Below are 22194 nucleotides of genomic sequence, written 5' to 3'. Positions count from 1 at the left end.
GAGGAGATGCTCCTCCCAAAATGAGTTTGGAGATGATGGGAGTAATAATGAACCCCAGGCCCAAGCTGGGCTCCCCATCAGGCTGAGGGTCTCTCTGGGACCCACCTGGTGACCTGGTGCGCGTTTGGATTTGGAGGATCCCGGCAGGCACACTCTGTGCTTTTGCTCTTTGCTGTCTCCTGCCTGATAAACAACAACTGGAAGCTGATCCTTTCCTTCCACTTTGATGCCAACCTCTTTTTATTTTTAAGTTTCAAAGCTGCACAAACTGAATAATTTAAACAGATGCTGGTTTCTGCCAAAGATGGACATGTATAAGTTAATTTTCCAGCTCAGAATGAGTACAGTTGAATTTGAGACTCTGTCGGACCTCTGCCTCGTTCTATTTTGTATTAATTTGTCTGTTTTTCATTTGTAAATAGCACCTGGATAGCACATTATAATGCTTATTTATTTGAAAATGCTTTTTTTTTACATTAAGCACATTAATCTTAAACTGGAGCTCTAAAATGGGTCTCATGGGTGCAAGTGTTGGTATAATTCAGAGGTATTAAAGGTTTACCACAGTAGGAATCAGGAAAATCCACCCAAATCAAGCTCACTCTGGTCTTATGCAATTCTGGGTAGCTGGTAAACCAGACCGGGGGCCAGTGTCCTCCTCACTGCTCCTGAGTGGACTAAACAGCTCTCCTGAAAACAAGAGGATCATGCCTTTGGTTTACATGTTTTTGTCCCCTGGTTAGTCTTTTAAAGAACTTGGTCCTGTTTAATTAATGGCATTCAAATGTGTTCCACAATCAATTATTAAACAAATAAAGGCCATTGTGACCAGAAGTTTAAGTTTAAGGCATTCTTCTAAATGTAAATCTAAAAATGTGCCCACTAAAAAAAGTCTACTTCCCCATATACCTATGTTAATAGGATTTTTATGGGGATTAAGAAATAGCAAAACTACAGAAGCAGAGTTCAGAATCATTGAAAAATACACATTATTTTTAAATCAAGACAAATTATATTTCTTGTTTCAAGCTTGCATTTGAGGGGAAAGTGACTTTTTTCCCCTCCAGTTTAATATGTACTGCTCTGTTGTTTTCATTTATGATTGATCATTATATGTGACTTGCATGAACTATTGGAAAACAAATCATACTGACCAAAATAGCCAAGGCTGAGAACACAGTGGTTGGGCAGTCAACAAGACCTGACAATATGACAATGTTTCAGGCTTGGGAACTCTCTGGACTGTTTCCTACTTTAGGTAACAGGCTCTGTCCCACGGCTAAACTTGTCTTTCACGTGGGAATTGCTTTTGTCAAAGTGTGAACGAGTAAACAATACCATTTCCCCAGAATGCCAGTTTTATGGAGCCCCGAATGCTCTGAAAACAATTAGTAACCTGGAAGTTGTCCGCCCAAAGGAAAGAATAATCAATTGTATCTTTTACCGATGGCTCTTGTGCCTGGCGTCTTTGTTCATTATAAGTCAGTGTGTTTCTTCAGGAAACAATGCTTTAGGACCCCAGAGCTTGGGAGCCTCCATTTCTAGGAAAGCTCAAAAAGCAAATGGAATGGTTGGGGGAGTGCTTTTGAAAGCATGATGAATTGGACATGCAGAATTTATCATTTCCTTTCCTGTAAAATTGCAATTGCAATTTTCATGGAGAGGGGAAGGGTCTTTGTATTCACAGATGATTTTAAGCACTTCCACGAGATGATTTTAAGGATGCTGTAATTGTTCACTGTGTAATTAATCCTTCCAGAGAGTTTCAAAAAGAAAAAAAAATTTTTAAATTAGTTACTCTTTTGAGCGCGGAGTAAGGGGAGGATAACAGGAAAAGGGGGAAGAAAGAGCCAGTGGAGAGTGAGTGCGATGGAGTGGAGGGCATGAGGCTGGTTCCTCCGTCCCCATTCCAATGGAGAGCAGACACTGTATTCATCGGGCTGCCGGATCTCTGGGACAGTAACACCGAAACGTAAGAGAAGAGCCTGGTGGGAGCACGCTTTGGCTATTGATAACCAGCAGAAATATTGTGTTATTTCTGATTTTCTCAGTCTGAAGGGATCAGCTCCAGTTAACTTTTGGAAAGCAGCTACCTGTAGCCATCAAATAACTTAGGTTCAAAAATATGGGTTTGATGTACTTTTCTTATTTAAAATGTCAAAAGAGATTACTATAAAGCATAAAGTGGGAATTACAGTAGATAAAAATGATTCCTTGATTAATTGGTGATTTAGAAACTAGCCAAAAAGGAGAATTTTCTCATAAAAGAATGTTTTTTCAGAAATGGGTACAAAGAAAAATATCATAATGCTGTATATCTCAGGCATGTTTCTGTAAACTTGTACTTAATTGAAAGTCCTATGTTTATTCCGCAGCCTTTCTGCCGTTTCTCTTGTCTGAAGTTTGTGCAGGACAGATAGCCCTTGGGAGTTCTTCATGACATTTTTGTTAAAAGCAAATGTTCTTGTCTCCATAAGCATTGCTTTCCAATACACCTGCCAGGAAAGCACAGTTCCACCTGTGTTGATGATGTTGCCGTTTTTAGCTATGAAAATTATCTGGGTGCTGGAGGCCCTATATTCAGGCTTTCTTTTTATAATAAGGCCAGTGGGCAATGATAGATTGTTTTAGCATTTTCAGTGCACGGGAAATAGCAAATGTGTGCAGAGAACCTATTAAAAGTATAACTCGGTGAACTGGGTCTGAGTTTTAAGGAGATATGTCAAAGTTGGCTTGCCACTGTAAAAGACACTAAATAGTAAATGATATTATTCTTTATTCTCTTCCGTATTTCACTGGCATGTCTAGGGTCTTTCCTTTGTAAAACTGTAAAAATTGTAATGATTAAGCATGTTACCAAAATTAAAGATTTTGATAGATGGCTGCATTTTCCACCAGTAAAAGCAATTTGACAGATTGCACAGAATTCAGACCCAGAAATATTCAAATGGCTCTGCTTGGGGGAGAGATAGATGAGGAAAGACACACAGAAACAGGCAAATGGATCATTGCTATAGTTCGTTCCACACAATGTTCGAAGCGTTTAAAGATCAGAGCATTTCCTTCAGCATTCTTTTTTGACTTCAGATTTCATTTTGTATAAAATGAGAAAAGACTAATGATAAGCTATGGAAATCAAAATTTAATGAGAAATCTGTTTCTTCTAACATAGTTACCCTACCATGTTATACTATATCAACATGTTTAAAAGTTGTATGATAATACACTTTTTAACCTGAGATCTCTAAATTGCTTCACTGAATGCTAATCCTGAGAGTTTCCCTGCAGGAATAAGAGAAAGGTTTGGGGACTTGGCAGAACCCTGCAGGGACATGGAACCAAAGCCATGGCAATGTGTCATCTCTTGTAGCTTGTAATCACTCCTAAGCTGCTTTCACAGTTTTAGTACAATAAGATGAGAAAATCAGAAATGGTCAGAGAAAGCTCATAATTGAAACCAGTGACGCAGAATGTGTAAGTTATGCCAAAACTCTTTTGATTTCTGTTCCAGAATTTGCTACGAAGGGGCAAATGGATGACTTGGGAGGGTTTGGGAAAGACATTAGGAGTTGTCTTTATTCTTTTACCTTAAAAGCTTGAGTACCCACCTAAATAGAATGTATACACATCAGCAGGACTGACTACTTTATTAAATAGACACTGTACTCATTGGGGCCTTGGGGGTACTGCTGTTCCTATGTCGGATTTTAATGTTGTAATGTATTGCATCCTAATGTATTAAGTTCATTTTGTTGTACTATATTGGTTGGCATTTTATTAAAATAAATTGTATTGTATCATATTTGTATGTTTTAAGAGAAAATAATATAAAATACATTATTGTACTATTATATAGTGCAAAAACCACAAGTCTGTACCTCTGCCTCTTGAATGGATCCTTCGGTGGCTTGCATTTGGGAAGGGAACGGAGGAAAGAAATAATCAATAAAGCTTTCAAAGTTCAAGAAATTCTCCTGTTTGGTCTGCTGCCTTGCAACTCAGGTTACTGACAGCTGATTAACACAAACATGCCCTCACGAACACAGCGATACAAGCACATACAAACTTATAGTAACTCATCACCACCATGCTATACATCTACGTAAAATGTCAATTCAAACCTATATCCAAAATCATGTTTTTTCTTTCTAGTTCCCAAAATATTATGCAAAAATCCTTAGGTTTTAGAAATGCTTCTCTCAAAACAAAAACAAAAGTAAAGAAAACAAGTTGGTCAGATAAAAAATCCTTGATATTAAAATCTAAAAATAAGAATTTAGTTCATGATTTTACTCTGTGTTCTAATGAATTCCAATGTAGTGTACCACCTTAATAAAGAGGAAGCAGTAGGTTAATCATAGAAGAGAAATTTAGGGAACAAATATGAATGAAACCTTATAATCAAGTTTTGCTATTTATATATTTCAAATGTTGAGCTGCATATACAATAAAAAATAAAACTGATGAGTAATAATTCTCTTTCTTTATTCACTAGATCAGGAAGCACCATCCCTCCTGCGAAACCTCAGTGATCACACAGTGGCTGTCAGCAGCTCCACTACTCTAGACTGTCAGGCTAACGGCATCCCTGAGCCTCAGATCACCTGGTTTAAAAACAACCACAAAATACAACAAGGACCTGGTAAGAGATACTTTCCTTGTGTTTACTCTTCCTTGTTGTCCCCTTCTTCCCTTAACGTTGCCCCCCATCCCACCCCACCCCCAGCCAGTACAGCTAGAACCACTTGCTGATAGAGCTGCAAGAAACTGGGCTCCGGTTCATACTTATATCAACTTCCAATGAGGACTATTTGAGCCAGGTCCTAGGCAGACCACATTTCTAACCTGATGGCACCTGCTTTAAACAGTGCATTCAGAAAGAAATGCTAAGAGCCACTCAGGAAAGCTTTCAGTTCACCTTGACGGCAGGAAAGTGTTGTGAGGATTAGTTCCTTAGCTTGAGGGATAGCAGAGCTTTGAACACTTGGCATAGATGAAGTTCAGAGTGGATTTATAATTTTTTTTAATTTAATAAATCTTTATTGTTCAGATTATTACAACTGTTTCTCCTTTCCCCCCCCCATACCTTCCCTCCACCCGGTTCCCACCCCACCCTCTGCCTTTACCTCCCCCCCCCTCCAACTGTCCTCATCCATAGGTGTATGATTTGTGTCCAATCTCTTCCCACACCCCCCACACCCTTTTAACCTGAGAATTGTCAGTCCACTCCCCTTCTATGCCCCTGATTCTATTATATTCACCAGTTTATTCTGTTCCTCAGATTTTTAATTCACTTGATTTTTAGATTCACTTGTTGATAGATATGTATTTGTTGTTCATAATTTTTATCTTTACTTTTTTCTTCTTCTTCCTCTTCTTAAAGAATACCTTTCAGCATTTCATATAATACTGGTTTGGTGGTGATGAACTTCTTTAGCTTTTTCTTATCTGTGAAGCTCTTTATCTGCCCTTCAATTCTGAATGACAGCTTTGCTGGGTGGAGTAATCTTGGTTGTAGGTTCTTGCTATTCATCACTTTGAATATTTCTTGCCACTCCCATCTGGCCTGCATAGTTTCTGTTGAGAATTCAGCTGACAATTGTATGGGTGCTCCCTTGTAGGTAACTAACTGTTTTTCTCTTGCTGCTTTTAATATTCTGTCTTTGTCTTTTGCTCTTGGCATTTTAATTATGATGTGTCTTTGTGTGGTCCGCTTTGGATTCCTTTTGTTTGGGGTTCTCTGCGCTTCCTGGACTTGTAAGTCTATTTCTTTCACCAGGTGGGGCAAGTTTTCAGTCATTATTTCTTCAGATAGGTTTTCAGTATCTTGCTCTCTCTCTTCTTCTGGCACCCCAATAATTCTGATGTTGATACGCTTGAAGTTGTCCCAGAGGCTTCTTACACTATCTTCAAATTTTTGGATTCTTTTTTCTTTTTGCTTTTCTGGTTGAGTGTTTTTTGCTTCTTTGTAATTCAAATCTTTGACTTGATTCTTGCGATCCTCTAGTCTGCTGTTGGGTCTCTGTATAATATTTTTTATTTCAGTCAGTGTATGTTTAATTTCTATTTGGTCCTTTTTCATATCCTTGAAGGTCTCGCTAAATTTATCGGCCTTTTCTAGGAAATTCTTGAAAAACCTTATAACCATGGTTTTAAACTCTATGTCCAGTCATTTGTTTTCCTCCATTTCTTTCGTTTGTGGTCAGTTTCTTTGTCTCCGCATTTCTGCTGCTTCCCTGAGTTGGTAGGGTTGCTTTGTGTGCTAGGTGTCCTATATGGCCCAGTGGGTCGGCCTCCCCAGTTACCTGAGGTGGACACTCTTGGTGCACCCCTTTGTGGACTGTGTGTACAGCCTTGTTGTAGTTAAGTCTTGATTGTTATCGGTATCACTGGGAGGAATTGACCTCCAGGCCAGTTGTCTGTGAGGATCAGCTGTGTCTACGCTTGGAGAACTTCTGTGCTGGAGACAGCCTTCTGAGACAAGACTTGCAAAATTGCAAAAGCCTCTGTGCTCAGCTTGGATGGGGTGGAGTCTCAGGACTGAGCAGACAGTCTTGGCTTCACATCAGCCCTGCTCTATGAGGCCCCTGGGTCTCAGTGTCCCTCAGTAATCGCTGTAAGCACCTCTGAGAGAAAGCCACCCTCGAGTTTTGCCCACTGCCAGATAGTCCAGTTTCTCCCCCATGAATCTGGATTCCCAGATTGGAGTTCAGTGCAGTTCAGAGCTTCCTGTTCCCTCCAGCTAGAGAAAACCAGCGGCACACTCAGCAGTCAGTCCTCTCTGCGCACACTTGCACGCACGCCTCCAGACCTCTGCCTTTCACGGCTCCCCTGAGTTTCCACCTGACAGTCCAGATTCCCCCCATAAGAGCCTGGATCCCCTGGGGCTCACCCGGAACTGGGGTTCAGTGCAGTCTGAAATGGGGTTCAGTGTAGTCAGGAGCTTCTTTCTCCCTCCCGCCAGAGAAAGCCAGCCAGGCACTCAGGCGCCCTTCCTCTCTGCGCGCGTGTCTCCGTACCTCAGCCATTTGCAGCTCCTCTGATTCTCCGTGAGCTTTTCTCTTTCCTTTTAGTTGTAGAATTTCCACTCAGCCAGCTTTCCTGTGGTTCTGGATGATGTCCGTTCTGTCTTTAGTTGTAGTTTTGAAATTGTTGTGCGAGGCAGCAGTTTAGGTGCTTACCTATGCCGCCATCTTGGTTTTCTCCCGGATTTATAATCTTTTAAATTCACTTATACCAATTTTAATGATTTGGCAAAAAGAAGAATATTTTAAATGATATTTTATAATACTGGTAAATAAAATCTAAACTAATGGTCATTTGTTCATTTTCCTTCAACAAAAAATATATTTCAAAGCAACTAGTCTTAAATCAGTAAGTATAAACACCATCTATTGCTTGCTTCATAATTCTATGGTTAAATAAATTTAAAATAAACTTATTTATAATTCCGATTAATAATAACATTTATATTAAAAATAAATTTGCCATTTACTTGCAATACTCCAACAACCTAAATCAAAGAACTGGCAATATGAAGTGGTCCTTAAATGTGAGTCTTCTATTCAAAGTCTTCATCTGAATTTAATGCACAGAAAGGATTGTGGTATAATGACCTTTCTTTCACCCTACTCCTCTAATCAGTCACCAGGTTGAGCAGGTTAAACCTCCTAAGTACTAAATATTTCTCAAATCCATTCTTTCCTCTGCTTTCCTATTATTATTCTCTTGGTTCGGGCCCATTATCTATCCTCTCAATATCTTCAGCACTGTCCTAACTGGTCCCCTTAGCTCTCCTTTCTCTCTTTGTATCTATTTCCCGCACAGCTGTATAAAATGCAACTGGGAACATGTCACTTCCCTTTTCAAGTGTTCCATTGGCTCTTCATCACAGGACCAAGTTCAAGCATCTGACAGCAAAGGCCCTCAACAACTGCCCCTGACTACCCCTACACCTCTATACTCACCTTAAACTTTACATTTCAGCAAGTGCCAAACTCTCGGAGACCACCGAGAACTCCCGGAGACCACTGCACACGGTGTGTGCACACGTTATGCCACTTCAACCCGCTATGCTTTTTCTGTTCCTGTGGCCCCTATCTTCCTGTCTTCCCTTCACCTAATACCTGTGCATCCCTGAGTTCCAGATTGGGTGTTCACCCTCCAGAAAGCCTTACTTGTCTCCGCAAAGAGGAGACAGGTCCTCCATGAGGCTATTATTTATGAATGTTTCGATTCTCTCTTCTTGAGTTGTATAATCATCAGTTCATATGTCTTTGCTATCTTTGCATATTCCTATTGCCCTCTTACTATATTGTGACATCTTTTCTGGGTCTACCCTTACTATCTGTGCATCATCATATCATGTCCTCATCCTGAAGGCAGAGAGTGTAGCTTTGTCTTATTTGCATCTTATTTGTCTTTTTACCCTCAAAACCTGGCATAGTGCTTGGTAATCAATAAATGTTTCATGAATGAATGAATGGTTTCCAGAAAACCTTAGCAAGTTCACCTGATAGCACAAATGCCTAAACTTGGTGGCGGGGGGAAGGGGCCATATCATAGAATTCTTAAAGCTAAAGGGAGCTTTGGAATATCTTTAGCCTCATTTGTAAGATGTGTAGTTTCATAGAAAACTAATCCCTTGAGATATACTATCAAAATAAAAAGATGAATAAATAAATAGCTTGTGAAACCATACCTATAAATAATGTCTTCCTCTTAGAGATTCAGTGTTCACACCAGTATGTTAAGCACCCAAAGAAGTCCTGTACTAAAGAAATCAGGTAAACTATGGTTTCAAGTTCTGTATTCCCCAACTTTCTCAGTCACAAAATGCTCTTCATGAAATGTTAATGTAAGATGCTGGGTGATTCTTTGAAGGAAGTAAATTTGACTTAAGTTCCATTTTCATACTTTGGATGTAGGTTAAAGAATTAGAGTTGACCAATTTTGAAAGCTCGAGAGCATTCTGGGACTAGAAGATAAACAAGGCAAGATAATGTCCTAAGGCAATTACTACAAATAGAAAAAGGTTATGAGGTGTTAGGGAGGTTTGAGTCCTAACATTGCCCTCATGGGTCAGAGGATTTGGGCAACTCACCCTTTAATCTCTGAGCCTCTATTTTCTTATTTATAAAATTTGGATAATACTGACCACACAGGCATGTGGTGAGGTTTAAATGAATTAATATGACTCAGCTGGCACACTGTCATGACTTAGTAAATGCTACCTCTGACCCACATCATTTATATAGAAATTATTCAATGAGTTATCAAATGTTAAACAACTCTAAATCCAATAAAGGTAACTTCCTCCCAGCTTTCTTTGATCTTCTGAGGTCCAAAAGAAAAATATGTAAAGAGTCTTATAGAAATTCTTATATAAAATCTTTTCTAAATATTATTCTAATATGCTACTACTAAGATTTATTGAGTTCAACTATACTAAGTTGTCTATTTTATCTCCCTTCCCTTTTTTTTTACCCTTTAAAACTACTACAGCTCTTTGGAAAGGAATGTCTTAATTTTCTGAAGATAATCTCTTATGTGCATATAGTATTTAAAAAGTTTTATATGTAAGTTTCCTATCTGAGGCAGTGAATTCAATAGCCAATACAATACACTCATCACACTTATGTTCATGCATGTAGATATCTTCAGATATACCAATTCTCTTACGTTTTTTTCTTTTTACAAACCTCTGAGTGAAGATTACAGGTAACCAAAGTGATAATCCTTGACTCACTGGTTGTTCCAAAGCTGAAATGGAAAAACATTGAGATCACAGCCTGAAAAAGACTGAAAACTAGTCCATAATATACTAAATCTTTGGAAAGCTAGACTGAGTTTAAAAGCTCTGAAAATAAACTACATTCTTTAGAGACTTGAGAAGCATCTTTTGTATTAAGCCTGGCAACTCAAGAAGAATGTATATACTGACAGTATTTTAGTGACCTTAGATCACTGATAGAATCGGGCCCATTATCACGTTATTTGTTAAATGACAACTTACTGTATTCCAAAGAAAATAGGAGAGAGGAAGCAGGGCACACAGAGAGCTCACGCTCTAGAGCCACATTTCCTTTCAGGAAAACCTTGCAGTGGGGCACAGCCGTTCTATAGGAGAAATGCAATTTTAAGAAAGTGTTATGAAAGCTGAGTAGTAAAGTCTTGGGCCAAAGGGCATCAAGCAGAAGCAAAAGAGATCCTCAGCACACAGGCCCAGGAAAGCATGCGCACAGGGGGCATGAGGCCAGTCCACCAGCGCAACCCAGATGGAAGAGCCCAGGCGCCCTGGGAACCGTGCTGCCCGGCGCTCCACGGAGTGCGCCCTGCTGCCAGCCTGGCCGCTCCAGCCCCAGTGCAGGCTCTCTAGGCCTTTCCCACTCACTCCCGCCCCCACGCAGTCAGTCTCTCCCTCTCCTCTCCCCACTCCGCCTCGGGCCAAAGGCTGCCTTCACTGGGGGCCCCTCTTTCCCACTCCTCTTCTCTGCTGTCTGGGTTTAGTTTCAGTTCCTGTCACAGAGCACATCACTCAGTTGTTCTCTTGTCTTATGTGTGCTTATTTTTAAATATATATATTTTTATTGATTTCAGAGAGGAAGGGAGAGGGAGATGGAAACATCAATGATGAGAGAGAATCATCAATTGGCTGCCTTCTGCACCCCTCCCCCCCGACTGGCGATCGAGCCCGCAACCCTGGCATGTGCCCTGACCAGGAATCAAACCATGACCTGGTTCATAGGTCAATGCTCAACCACTGAGCCACGCCGGCCGAGCTATGTGTGCTTATTTTTAAAACCTTTGTAGTTAGCTATAATATCTTAATACATCTTCTTCATTGAATAAATAATAAAGATTGAGCATTCACCAGATACCATGGCACTGTGTTAGGAGTTTTACAAATATCTCATTTACTTTCACAAGCGTCATCTGAGGTGGGTAATATTATTAGGTGCATTTCACAGTCTGTTTTAACTTAGCAAGCGCTTGTTAGGTACCTGGTTCCATTCCGAGCACTTTATTAATACTAATTTGTTTGCTCCTCAAAACAATTCTGTGAAGTTTGCTAAATTGTTATGCCTGATTTACAGACCAAAGGATGAGGGAGTGGAGACAGAGAGGAGGAATAAATGGCTCCAAATCATAGAGTTAGTGGGTAAGTGACCAAGGCTCATGCCAGAAGCGTGACTGTGGGGCTGTGCGCTGCACACTGAGGCTGTGCAGCTCAGCATTGCCTCACATCGCTCACTAAAGGACAGATAGGTACTAGCTTTAAATGACCTCATGTATTTAAAACAATGAATATCTTCTCGTTTCACCCCTTAAAGATTGAGCTTCCTAAAGACTACAGTTTAATTTTTAAACTTACTAATTTTTAAAAAATATTTAGAGCATTTTTTAAAGCGTGGACATGCCATATATAAGGTTAAAAATCGTTTTGAACCCAAATCTAATTACTTTTCAGTTTTAAAAGATCCAGAATGCATTCTGTGTTAGCCCAACACTCTTCTACTCATTCAACAAACATTAATAAGACAGACTTTGTGTCTGGTGCTGTTCCAGGCTTGGTGAATACAGCAGTGAACAAGAAAACTAAAATCTACCCTGACCAGTGCACTCAGTGGTTAGAGCGTCGGCCCACGCTCTGAAGGGTCACGGGCTCAATTGCCGGTCAAGGGCATGTACCTGGATTGCAGGTTTGGTCCCAGCCGGTCGGGGCATGTGCAGGAGGCAACTAATCAATGTGTCTCACATCAATGTTTGTCTCTCTCTCCCTCTCTTCCTCCCTTCCTTCCACTTTCTCTGAAAAAAATCAATGGAAAAAATATCCTTGGGTGAAGATTAACAAAACAAACCAACAAACAAAATACTAAAATCTGAATAACCTAATACCTAAAGTAATTAACTCGTGAGTTTAAATGCATGCAGCTTCTTCAAGCCCAACCTTGTGTGTGCTAACTTATTCCTTATCATCATGTCAATTGGGCACCAGATTTAATGAGTCTAAAAATGGAATAAAGTGAATTAACAAATGGGACAATAGAAACGATTATGGCTCAATCACAGGATTAAAATACAAAGAATGGACCCAGGCCGGGTAGCTCAGTTGGTTAGAGAATTGTCCCAATACTCTAAGGTTGCGGGTTCAATCCCTGGTCAGGGCACATACAAGAATCAACCAATGAATGCATAAATAAGTGGAACAAAAAATATCTCTCTCTCTCTCTCTCTCTCTCTCTCTCTCTCTCTCTTAAAATAAATAAATAAATAAATATTTTTTTAAAAAATACAGAGAATGGCAGAGAGTTAAAGAGGAAATAAGAAAATATGCAAGAAGTATAAAGGTAGGAGAACCTCCACATTAAAACTGAGTAAAGAAGCAACTGGTAACTATTAAGAGGGACTAATGGGGTGCAAAGAGTTGAAAAAGGAAGGTAATTTGAATAATATTTACTTTGAAGAGACAGGTGAAAAGAGAATGGACCAGCTAACATAAGTATAGCATAACGGACTGGGCATAAAAGAAAAATGTAATGTGAAAGGACCAATACCAAAAAAAGCACCACACAAGAGCTCTAATTGGAGATAAATTCTATGTGACAGTGGCTGCTTTGAGTATAATTTGATTCTTAGGGGTATAGAGACAGCAAAGCTCTTTTAAGAAACATGTAAAAGGTATGCATCCAGACTTGGAACAATGGAATGAGGTTGCGGGTTCAATCCCTGGTCAGGGCACGTACAAGAACGTATGAATCCCTTGTCTTCATTACTTCTCCAGCCACCTGCCCAAGCGACCAGCAGTTCCTTCAACAATCACCTTTCTACTTCACACTGCACAGATTCTCCAATGAGGCCCTAACTATGTTTAAAGGACATATTGTGTGAGCAAGGTATGCTGTTGGCATCTTCCTTCAGAGTTGGCACTGTGAGGAGTCAAGATATGTTTGCAAAGCGGATAAAGGCCTATCTAGCCTGGGTTTACACTGACACAGAATGAACCATCTCACAAACGACTGTGCAGAGAAAACTGGGTTTCTGAAAAAGTGATTAAAATGGTGAACTAAAGAACGAACTCTCCTCTGAAAATATTTAAGAGAACAGAAGGCAATATTGACCTGCGATGTTTTTAGTCAATCCTTCCTGAACCCCCCAAAACTCATCAAACTATTACTTAAACTAAATTTCTGTGACAGCAAAACATTTTCAGAATACTTTAAGATTAAAGCAGTAAGACTGGAACAACAAAGAGTTTGGACAGAATAAGTTCTGTCTGAAATAGACTGTGGACATTGGCTTGGTTACTGAGTCTGCTGTCTGTTGACATGGCTCTAGATACTGAGGACTCATAATGAATAAGGCAGTTATTGCTCTCCAAGAGCCCACAGTGAAGTGGGCAAGTAAGAAAGTCAGTAAGTTTACTACGAAATGGTAAGTGCCAGAGCAGAGGCATGCACAAGGTGGTATGAGAGGAACAGAGAAGAGGCTGAAGAGCATCAGAAGGTGCCCAGCTGTTGTGGCTGAGTGGTTGAGTGTTGACCCACGAACCAGGCGTTCATGGTTTGATTCCAGGTCAGGGCACATGCCCGGGTTGCAGGCTCGATCCCCAGTAGGGAACGTGCAAGAGACAACCAAATGATGATTGTCTCTCATCATGGATAGTTCTATCTCTCCTTCTCCCTTCCTCTCTCTGAAATCAATAAAAATATTAAAAAAAAAAAAAAAGAGCATCAGAAGGTGATTTCCAGAGCTAATCAAGTGGCCAGGTCAAGAAAGTAACATGTGCAAAGTTGCTGAGGCTTATCATGAACTGTTAATAGATCAGTATGGTTCACACTAGAGTTATATTTAGGGATATAGCAGGGACAGAAATTAGAGGTCTCTGCCTAATAAAAATATAGCAGCATATCACCATGTACAACCTCTAAGTCAAAGTTGTGTCTAATCTACCTAGAAGAAGAAGGGATCATGCCATACCAAATATCAAAATATATTCTCAAGTAATCATAACTTGTGTGGAATAGATAAAGAGGCCATTATGAACAAATAAAGAACCTAAAAACAACACATACAAATATATGGAAACTTAGCATCTGACATTTCTGACACCACAACTCAGTGAGAAGAGATAGATTATTGAGTAAATTATCCTGGGATAATTGGCTATTTACATGGTAAAAATCAGATTTCTACCTCAAACCAAACACATACCCCCCTTTTCCCCAAAAAAATCCAGGTGAATTGAAGACCTAAGTGAGAAAAGACAGAAATCTAAGTAGATCTTTCAAACAGAATTTTCTTTAATTTTTAGAAGAAAGCATATTAGGGGAATACTTCATATCAGAGTAGAAAAAGAAATTTAAACAAGTAACAGAAAGCACAAGGATAATGGAAAATATTGATAAATTTTACTATGTTGTCATTTTAAAGGCTTTTGTATTAAAATTTCACCATAAAGAAAGTTTAAAACTAATAATGGAATGGGGAAAACTTAACTTATTTAACCAACAAAACATCAGTATCCAAAACATTTAATAAAACTAAAATCATTGAGAAAAAGACAAATAGGTTAATAGAAATATGGGCAAAAGACATGAACAGACAATTCACAGGAAAAGAAGCCTGAATGGCCAGCAAAAATGGAAAAAGATGCCCCACCTAACTAGTGATCAGAGAAACGTAAATTAAACCCACTGCCAGATGCCATTTCACACCCATCATTTTGCCAGCAATTAAAACATCAGGAATTCCAGTCAAGATAGCAGATTAGATGGACACTGCACTCAGCTCTTCCCATGACCACATCAAAGTTACTAAATTACAGAACAATCAACCTGGATAACCATCTGAACACTAGCTGAACAGACGTCCTATAACTAAGAATATAAAGAAGCAACATGGAGAACAGAAAGAGGGGAGGAGATGCAAAACTAGCTGGCCCCACACCCACGTGTTGCAGTTGAGAATCCTGAGGGTTTTCCCAGCTGCAGAGGTTCCCCCTGGAGGGGCAGGGTCTCAGCCCCATGCCAAGCACTCCAGCTGACACACCAGTTTTGGGAAGAGGAGCTCACTTGGCTGAGAAAATCAGCAGGGATTCTGTCCTTTGAGCTAGCCAAAAGGCTGCTGGAAACCCAGGTGCCCTCTTAAAGGGCTAGCACACAAACTCACTTACAGGCACTCACCTTAGGTTCTTGTAGAGGGATAGTGCCTCAAGGGGTGCCAGAGACAAAGGGAGAAAAATTGAGTTGTGTGGCTTTGGGGCAAGGGCTGGAGAGATGGCCACTAATGTCCCTGTGTTAAGCCCTCTCTCCACACAACCAAATCTGAATCTGCATTAGCCTGTGAACTCCACTACCTCCTCCTTGATTACCTCCTGAGACCCCGCCCCACCACAAAGGTCTACAGGCCCCAGGCAGTGGCAGCTGACCTTGGTGTACCCTTAGATTTTTTCTGAGTAGCCTCACACCTAGCACTGACACCAAATCTGAATCTAGTTATTGATGAACACCACTTGCCCCACCCTGGGAACTCCCTGAGACCCTGCCTTACCCAGCCCAGGGCTCTTTCAGCAACAGAGCCTTATGGGTAGCCAGCAGGCAGTGGCAGGTCTCAGAGTGCCTTGGGTCTTTTACTGCCCTGTTCCTGGCCCAGTACTGGTTGCAGCCAGTCTCAGATCACAGCATGGCCCCTCCCACACACATCCAGGCCTAACACAGGCAGCTACCAACCCCAGATCACTTTGTAGCTACTAACAGATAGCTTTGGACCTGTCACATGCAGCATCTGAGGTTGACCTGCCCCCGAGTCCTTCCCAAGAGGCCCCAGAACCAACATACCCAGGTGCCAGCTTCAAAAAAGAAAACCACCTAATTAGCTTCATAAGGGGCACACCCAAAGGGAGGTCTCAGTTGTGGCACATCCTGCTCTGTGGAGTCAGCCTATGACAGCAGCTTGTACACTATGATTGTGGCCAATCCTCACAGCCAGCAAGCCTGAGGATGCCACTCACTGATGTGCCAATAGAAATCAAGACGCAACTACAACAGAAAGGAACACACAACCTACACAAGGGACCTTCCTGGAGCACTCGGCTCAGGTGCTAAAGGAGACTATGACCCTGGGCCCCAGAGGACACCTACTACATAAGGCCACCCTGCCAAGACTTAGAGACATAGAAGACCTACCTAATACAGAGAAACAAACAGAGAGACAGGTAAAATGAGGAGACAAAGAAACGTGTCCCATATGAAAAAACAAACAAAAAACAACAACAAGAGAAATCTCCAGAAAAAGAACTAAATGACATGGAAGCAAGTAATCTACCAGACACAGAGTTCAAAACACTGGTTAAAAGGATGCTCAAGGAACTTAAAGAAAAATAGATAAACTTGGTAAGAACATCAACAAAGAGATAGTAAGCATAAAAAAGGACATATAAACCATAAGAAAGAACAAATCAGAAATGAAGAATAAAATAACTGAACTGAAGAATATATCCTAAAAAACTCAAAACACCAATCAGAAAGAATATATGTACCCCAATGTTCATAGCAGCGCTATTTACAATAGCTAAGATCTAGAAACAGTTGATGCGTGAATAAAAAAGCTATGGTACATTTACAGGATGGAATACTATGCAGATGTGGAAAAAAAAAGATCTCTTACCCTTTGAGACAGCATGGAGGGACCTGGAGAGTATTATGCTAAGCGAAATAAGCCAAATTAAGTATCACATGATCTCACTTATATGTGGAATGTAATGAACAAAACAAACTGATGTACAAAATAAGTCCAGAGGCATAGAAGCATGGTACAGACTGACAGAACTCAGAAGGAAGGGTAGATGGGAAGAGATTAAGCAAAGAACTTAAAGACATATATGTATAGCCCATGGACACAGACAATAATGTGGTGAAGGCCTGGGGTGGGGTGGGAACTGGATGGAGAGGGGCAATGGGAGAAAAATGGCAGACACCTGTAATACTCTCAACAATAAAGATGAATAAGTAAATAAATAAATAAGAATACACTGGAAGGACTTAACAGCAGATTAGATGCAGCAGAGAATCAAGTCAGTGATTTGGAAGACAAGGTAGCAGAAAACACTCAATCAGAACAGCAAAAAGAAAAAATAATTTAAAATTTGACAATAGCCTAAGGGACTTCTGGGACAACATCAAGAGTAACAATATTGGCATCATAGGGACACCAAAAGGAGAAGAGAGAGAGCAAGGGATTAAAAATCTATTTAAAGAAATAATGACTGAAAACTTCCTTAACCTAGCAAAAAACAAAGACATACAAGTCCAGGAAGTACAGAGTCCCAAACAAGATAAACCCAAAGAGACCCACACCAAGACACATCATAATTAAAGTTGCAAAGGTGAAAGACAAAGAGAGAATCTTAAAAGCAGCAAGCAAAAAACAGTTATTTACCTATAAGAGAGCTTCCAAAAGACTGTCAGCTGATTTCTCAACAGAAACTTTTCAGGCTAGAAGGATTAGCATGAAATATTCAAAGTGATAAAAAGCAATCAAGACTACTCTACCCACTAAGGTTATTCATTTAAAATTGAAGGAATGATAAAGAGCTTCCCAGACAACAAAAGGCTAAATGAGTTCATCCCCACCAAATCAGTATCACAAGAAATGTTAAAGGAACTTATTTGAGAAGAAAAAAGATAAAAAGGAACATAAATATGAATAATAAAATGGCAATAACAGCATTCCTATAAATAATTACTTTGAATGTGAATGGATTTACTGTTCCAATCAGGGTAGCTGAATGGATTAGAAAATAAGACCCATATATATGCTGTCTACAAGAGATGCACTTCAGATCAAAACACACATGCAGACTGAACGTAAAGGAATGGAAAAAGATATTTCATGCAAATGGAAATATTTACAAAGCTGGTGTAGCAATACTTACATGAGACAAAAATAGACTTTAAAACAAAGGCTATAATAATAGATGAAGGACTTTACATAATGCCAAAGGGATCAATCCAACAAGAAGATATAACACTTGTAAACAGTTATGCACCCAACATATGAGTACCTAAGTATATAAAGCAAATAGCGATGGAAATAAAGGGAGAGATCTACAGTAATAGAGTCATAGTAGGGGACTTTAACTCCTATTGACAACAATGGATACATTTTTCAGACAGAAAATCAACAGGGAAACAGTGGCCTTAAATGACACATTAGACCAGATAAATTTAATTTATATGTTCAGAGCATTTCACCCCAAAGCATTAGAATATACATTATTTTCAAGTGCACATGGAACATTTCCCAGACAGACCGCATGTTAAGCCACAAAAAAAAAAAAGCCTCTATAAATTTAAGAAGATTGAAATCACCCCAAGCATCTTCTCCAACCACAATGGTATGAAACTAAAAATCAATTACAAGAAAAAACTGAAAAACACACAAACACATGGAGACTAAATAACATACTACTAAATATACTCAATGTGAAACAGCTAAAAGTGTTTTCCTTAAGGAACAAGATAGCATTGTCCACTTTCACCACTTTTATTCAATATAGTATTAGAAAGCTAGCTACAGCAATCAGACAAGAAAAAATAAAAGGCATCCAAATTGGAAAGGAAGAAGTAAAACTGACTTATTTGCAGATGGCATGATACTATATATAGGGAACCCTAAAGATTCCACCAAAAAGCTACTCAAACTGATAAATAAATTCAGTAAAGTAGCAGGCAAAATTAATATTTAGAAATCAGTGGAATTTTTTTGTTGTTAACCCAAGAATATTTTTTTCATTGATTTTTTTTTAGGGAGAATAGAAAGGAGGCAGGGAGTAGAGGGGGGCAGGAGAGAGAGAGAGAGAGAGAGAGAGAGAGAGAGAGAGAGAGAGAACATCTATGTGAGAGAGACACATTTACTGTTTGCCTCCTGCACTGATTGCCTCCTGCATGCACCCCAACCAGGGTCAAGGATAGAACCTGCAACCCAGGTACATGCTCTTAACCAGGAATGGAACCCATGGCCCTTCAGTGCATGGGCAGATGCTCTAACCACTGAACCACACTGACCAAGGTAAATAGGTGGATTTTTTTTTTACATTATGGAAAAGCATCTTTATTTAAGAAAGCTGTCAAAGATTTTCATCCTTATACAATTGAAACAATATAAAATTTCATGACTAATAGACAAAATTTTTCTTATGGTTGCAAAAGGTTTTTGTTTGTTTATTAAAGTACTAGAGGCCCAGTGCATGAAATTCATGCATGGGGGTGGGGCCCCTCAGCCCAGCCTGCACCCTCTCCAATCCCGGGACCCTGGGATCAGGCCTAAACCAGCAGTTGGACATCCCTCTCACAATCCTGGACCGCTGGCTCCTAATCACTCACCTACCTGCTTGCCTGGTCGCCCCAACTGCCCCCCCCCACCCCCGCCGGCCTGATCGCCCCTCACTGCCTCTGCATGCTGGCCTGATTGCCCCTAACTGCCCCCCCCTGCTGGCCAGATCACCCCCAACTGCCCCCTCCCTGCTGGCCTGATCACTCCTAACTGTCCCCCCCGCTGACCTGGTCACCCCTTACTGCCCCCCCTGCTGGCCTAGTCACCCCCAACTACTCCCTCCCGCTGGCCTAGGCACCCCTCACTGCCCCCCTGCAAGCCTAATCGCCCCCAACTGCCTCCCCTGTCGGCCTGGTTACCCCCAACTACCCCCCCCTGCTGGCCTGGTCACCTCTCACAGCCCCTCCCGCTGGCCTGTTCGCCCCACTCAGCCTGCAGTTCAGTCGTTTGGTCGTCCCTCATTAACCCCCTGCTGGCCTGGTTGCCCCACACAGCCCTCTTGTTCAGTCATTTGGTCATCCCTTACTAACCCCCCTGCCGGCCTGGTCGCCCCACACAGCCTGCTGTTCAGTCGTTTGGTCATCCCTCACTAACCCCCCTGCTGGCCTGGTCATAGTCAGCCATCTTATGAGAGCGTGATGGTCAATTTGCATATTACCTCTTTATTATATAGGATAACTGGAAGTTTGTATCTCTTTTTTTCTCTCTCTCTTTATTGATTAAGGTATTACATATGTGTCCTTATCCCCCTTTTGCTCCCCCCACCCCCCACTCCTGCCCTCATCCCCCCTGGTGTCTGTGTCCATTGGTTAGGCTTATACATGCATACAAGTCCTTTGGTTGATCTCTCCCCCTTACCCCCACCCTCCCCTACCTTCCCTCTGAGGTTTGACTGTCTGATTGATGCTTCTCTGTGTCTAGATCTGTTTTTGTTCATCAGTTTATGTTGTTCCTTATATTCCACAAATGAGTGAGATCATGTGATATTTATCTTTCTCTGACTGGCTTATTTCACTTAGCACAGTGGTCGGCAAACTCATTAGTCAACAGAGCCAAATATCAACAGTAAACAATTGAAATGTCTTTTGAGAGCCAAATTTTTTAAACTTAAACTTCTTCTAACGCCACTTCTTCAAAATAGACTCACCCAGGCCGTGGTGTTTTGTGGAAGAGCCACACTCAAGGGGCCAAAGAGCCACATGTGGCTCGCGAGCCACAGTTTGCCGACCACGGGCTTAGCATAATGCTCTCCAGTTCCATCCACACTGTTGCAAATGGTAAGGATTCCTTCTTTTTTATAGCGGCATAGTATTTCATTGTGTAGATGTACCACAGTTTTTTAATCCACTCATCTGCTGATGGGCACTTAGGCAGTTTCCAATGGTAAATTGTGCTGCTATGACCATAGGGGTGCATACATCCTTTCTGATTGGTGTTTCTAGTTTCTTGGGATATATTCCTAGAAGTGGGATCTTGGGTCAAATGGGAGCTCCATTTTTAGTTTTTTGAGGAAATAGGTGGAATTTTTTTACACCAATATTGAACTATCGGAAAGAGAAATTAAGAAAACAATCCTGTTTATAGTTGCATCAATATTATTCTCCTAGGAATAAATTTAACCAAGGAGGTAAAAGACCTGTATTTGGAAAAGCATGAGATATTGAAGAAATTGAATAAGATATAAATAAATGGAAGCCTATATCACGTTCATGGATAGGAAAAACTAACAGCATTAAAATGTCCATACGACCTAAAGGTATCTATAGATCCAATGCAATCCTTATCAAAATACCAATGGTATTTTTCAAAAAGCTAGAACAAATAACCCTAAAATTTATATGGAGCCACAAAAGACCTCAAATACTCACAGCAATCTTGAGGAAGAACAAAGTTGGAGGTATCACACTACCTAATATCAAACTATACTACAAGGCTATAGTAATCAAAACAGCATGGTACTGACACAAAAGTAGACACATCGATCAATGGAACAGAATAGAGAGCCCAGAAATAAACCAATGCCTATATGATCAACCAATATATGAGGTTATACAATAGGGTAAAGACAGTCTATTCAACAAATGGTGCTGAGAAAATTGGAAAGATGCATGCAAAAAAATGAAACCAGACCACCTTTTTATACCATATACAAGAATAAATTCAAAATGGATTAAAGACTTAAATGTGAGACTCAAAACCATAAAACTCCTAGAAAAAAGTATAGGAAGTAAACTCTCTAACATTTCTCTTAGTAGTATTTCTTCTGATATGATTCTTTGGGCAAGGAAAACAAAAGGAAAAACTAATGTGACTACACCAAAGTAAAAAGTTTTTGCACAGTAAAGGAAACCATCAACAAAACGAAAAGACAACCTACTTAATGGTAGAAGATATTTGCCGTTGATACATCTGATAAAAGGTTAATGTCTAAAGTTTATGAAGAACTCATACAACTCATGACCAAAAACATCCAATTAAATTATGGGCAGAGGACCTGAATAGACACTTCTCCAAAGAGGACAACCAGACATATGAAAAGATGTTCAATGCCACTAATCATCAGAGAAATGCAAATTAAAACCATAATCACTTCACACCTGTCAGAATGGCTGTCATCCATAAATCAACAAAGAAGTGTTGGCAAAGATGTGGAAAAAAGGAAACTCCTACAGTTGGTGGGATTACAAATTGGTGCAGCCACAATGGAAAACAGTATGAAGGTTCCTCAAAAAATTAAAAACAGCCTGGCTGGTGTGGCTCAGTGGTTGAGCATCCACCTATGAACCAGGAGGTCATGGTTTGATTCCTGGGTTGCAGGCTAGATCCCCTGTGTGTGGCATGCAGGAGGCAGCCAATCAA

The 22194-nt window shown here is 40.3% G+C and overlaps 1 protein-coding gene across 2 annotated transcripts in view; it reads left to right on the top strand.

The window, feature by feature from the left end:
* The window catches only part of FLT1 (fms related receptor tyrosine kinase 1), a 208018-nt gene that overhangs the window by 105350 nt on the left and 80474 nt on the right, over positions 1 to 22194 (top strand). The window contains exons 14-15 of one of the 2 annotated variants that reach the window (XM_079773672.1): positions 4496 to 4642; positions 12785 to 13683. In XM_079773672.1, coding sequence (XP_079629798.1) covers positions 4496 to 4642; positions 12785 to 12891 — 254 coding nt within the window. In that variant the 3' untranslated portion in view covers positions 12892 to 13683. Of the gene's footprint in view, positions 1 to 4495; positions 4643 to 12784; positions 13684 to 22194 lie in introns of those variants that run through there. The other variant, XM_079773671.1, reaches the window with a different exon arrangement.

Source organism: Cnephaeus nilssonii (genome assembly GCF_951640355.1).
Source record: "Cnephaeus nilssonii genome assembly, chromosome: 6".
Lineage (NCBI taxonomy): Eukaryota > Metazoa > Chordata > Mammalia > Chiroptera > Vespertilionidae > Cnephaeus > Cnephaeus nilssonii.
The sequence above is the reverse complement of the archived record's forward strand: the minus strand, read 5'-3'. Positions and strand labels throughout refer to the sequence as shown.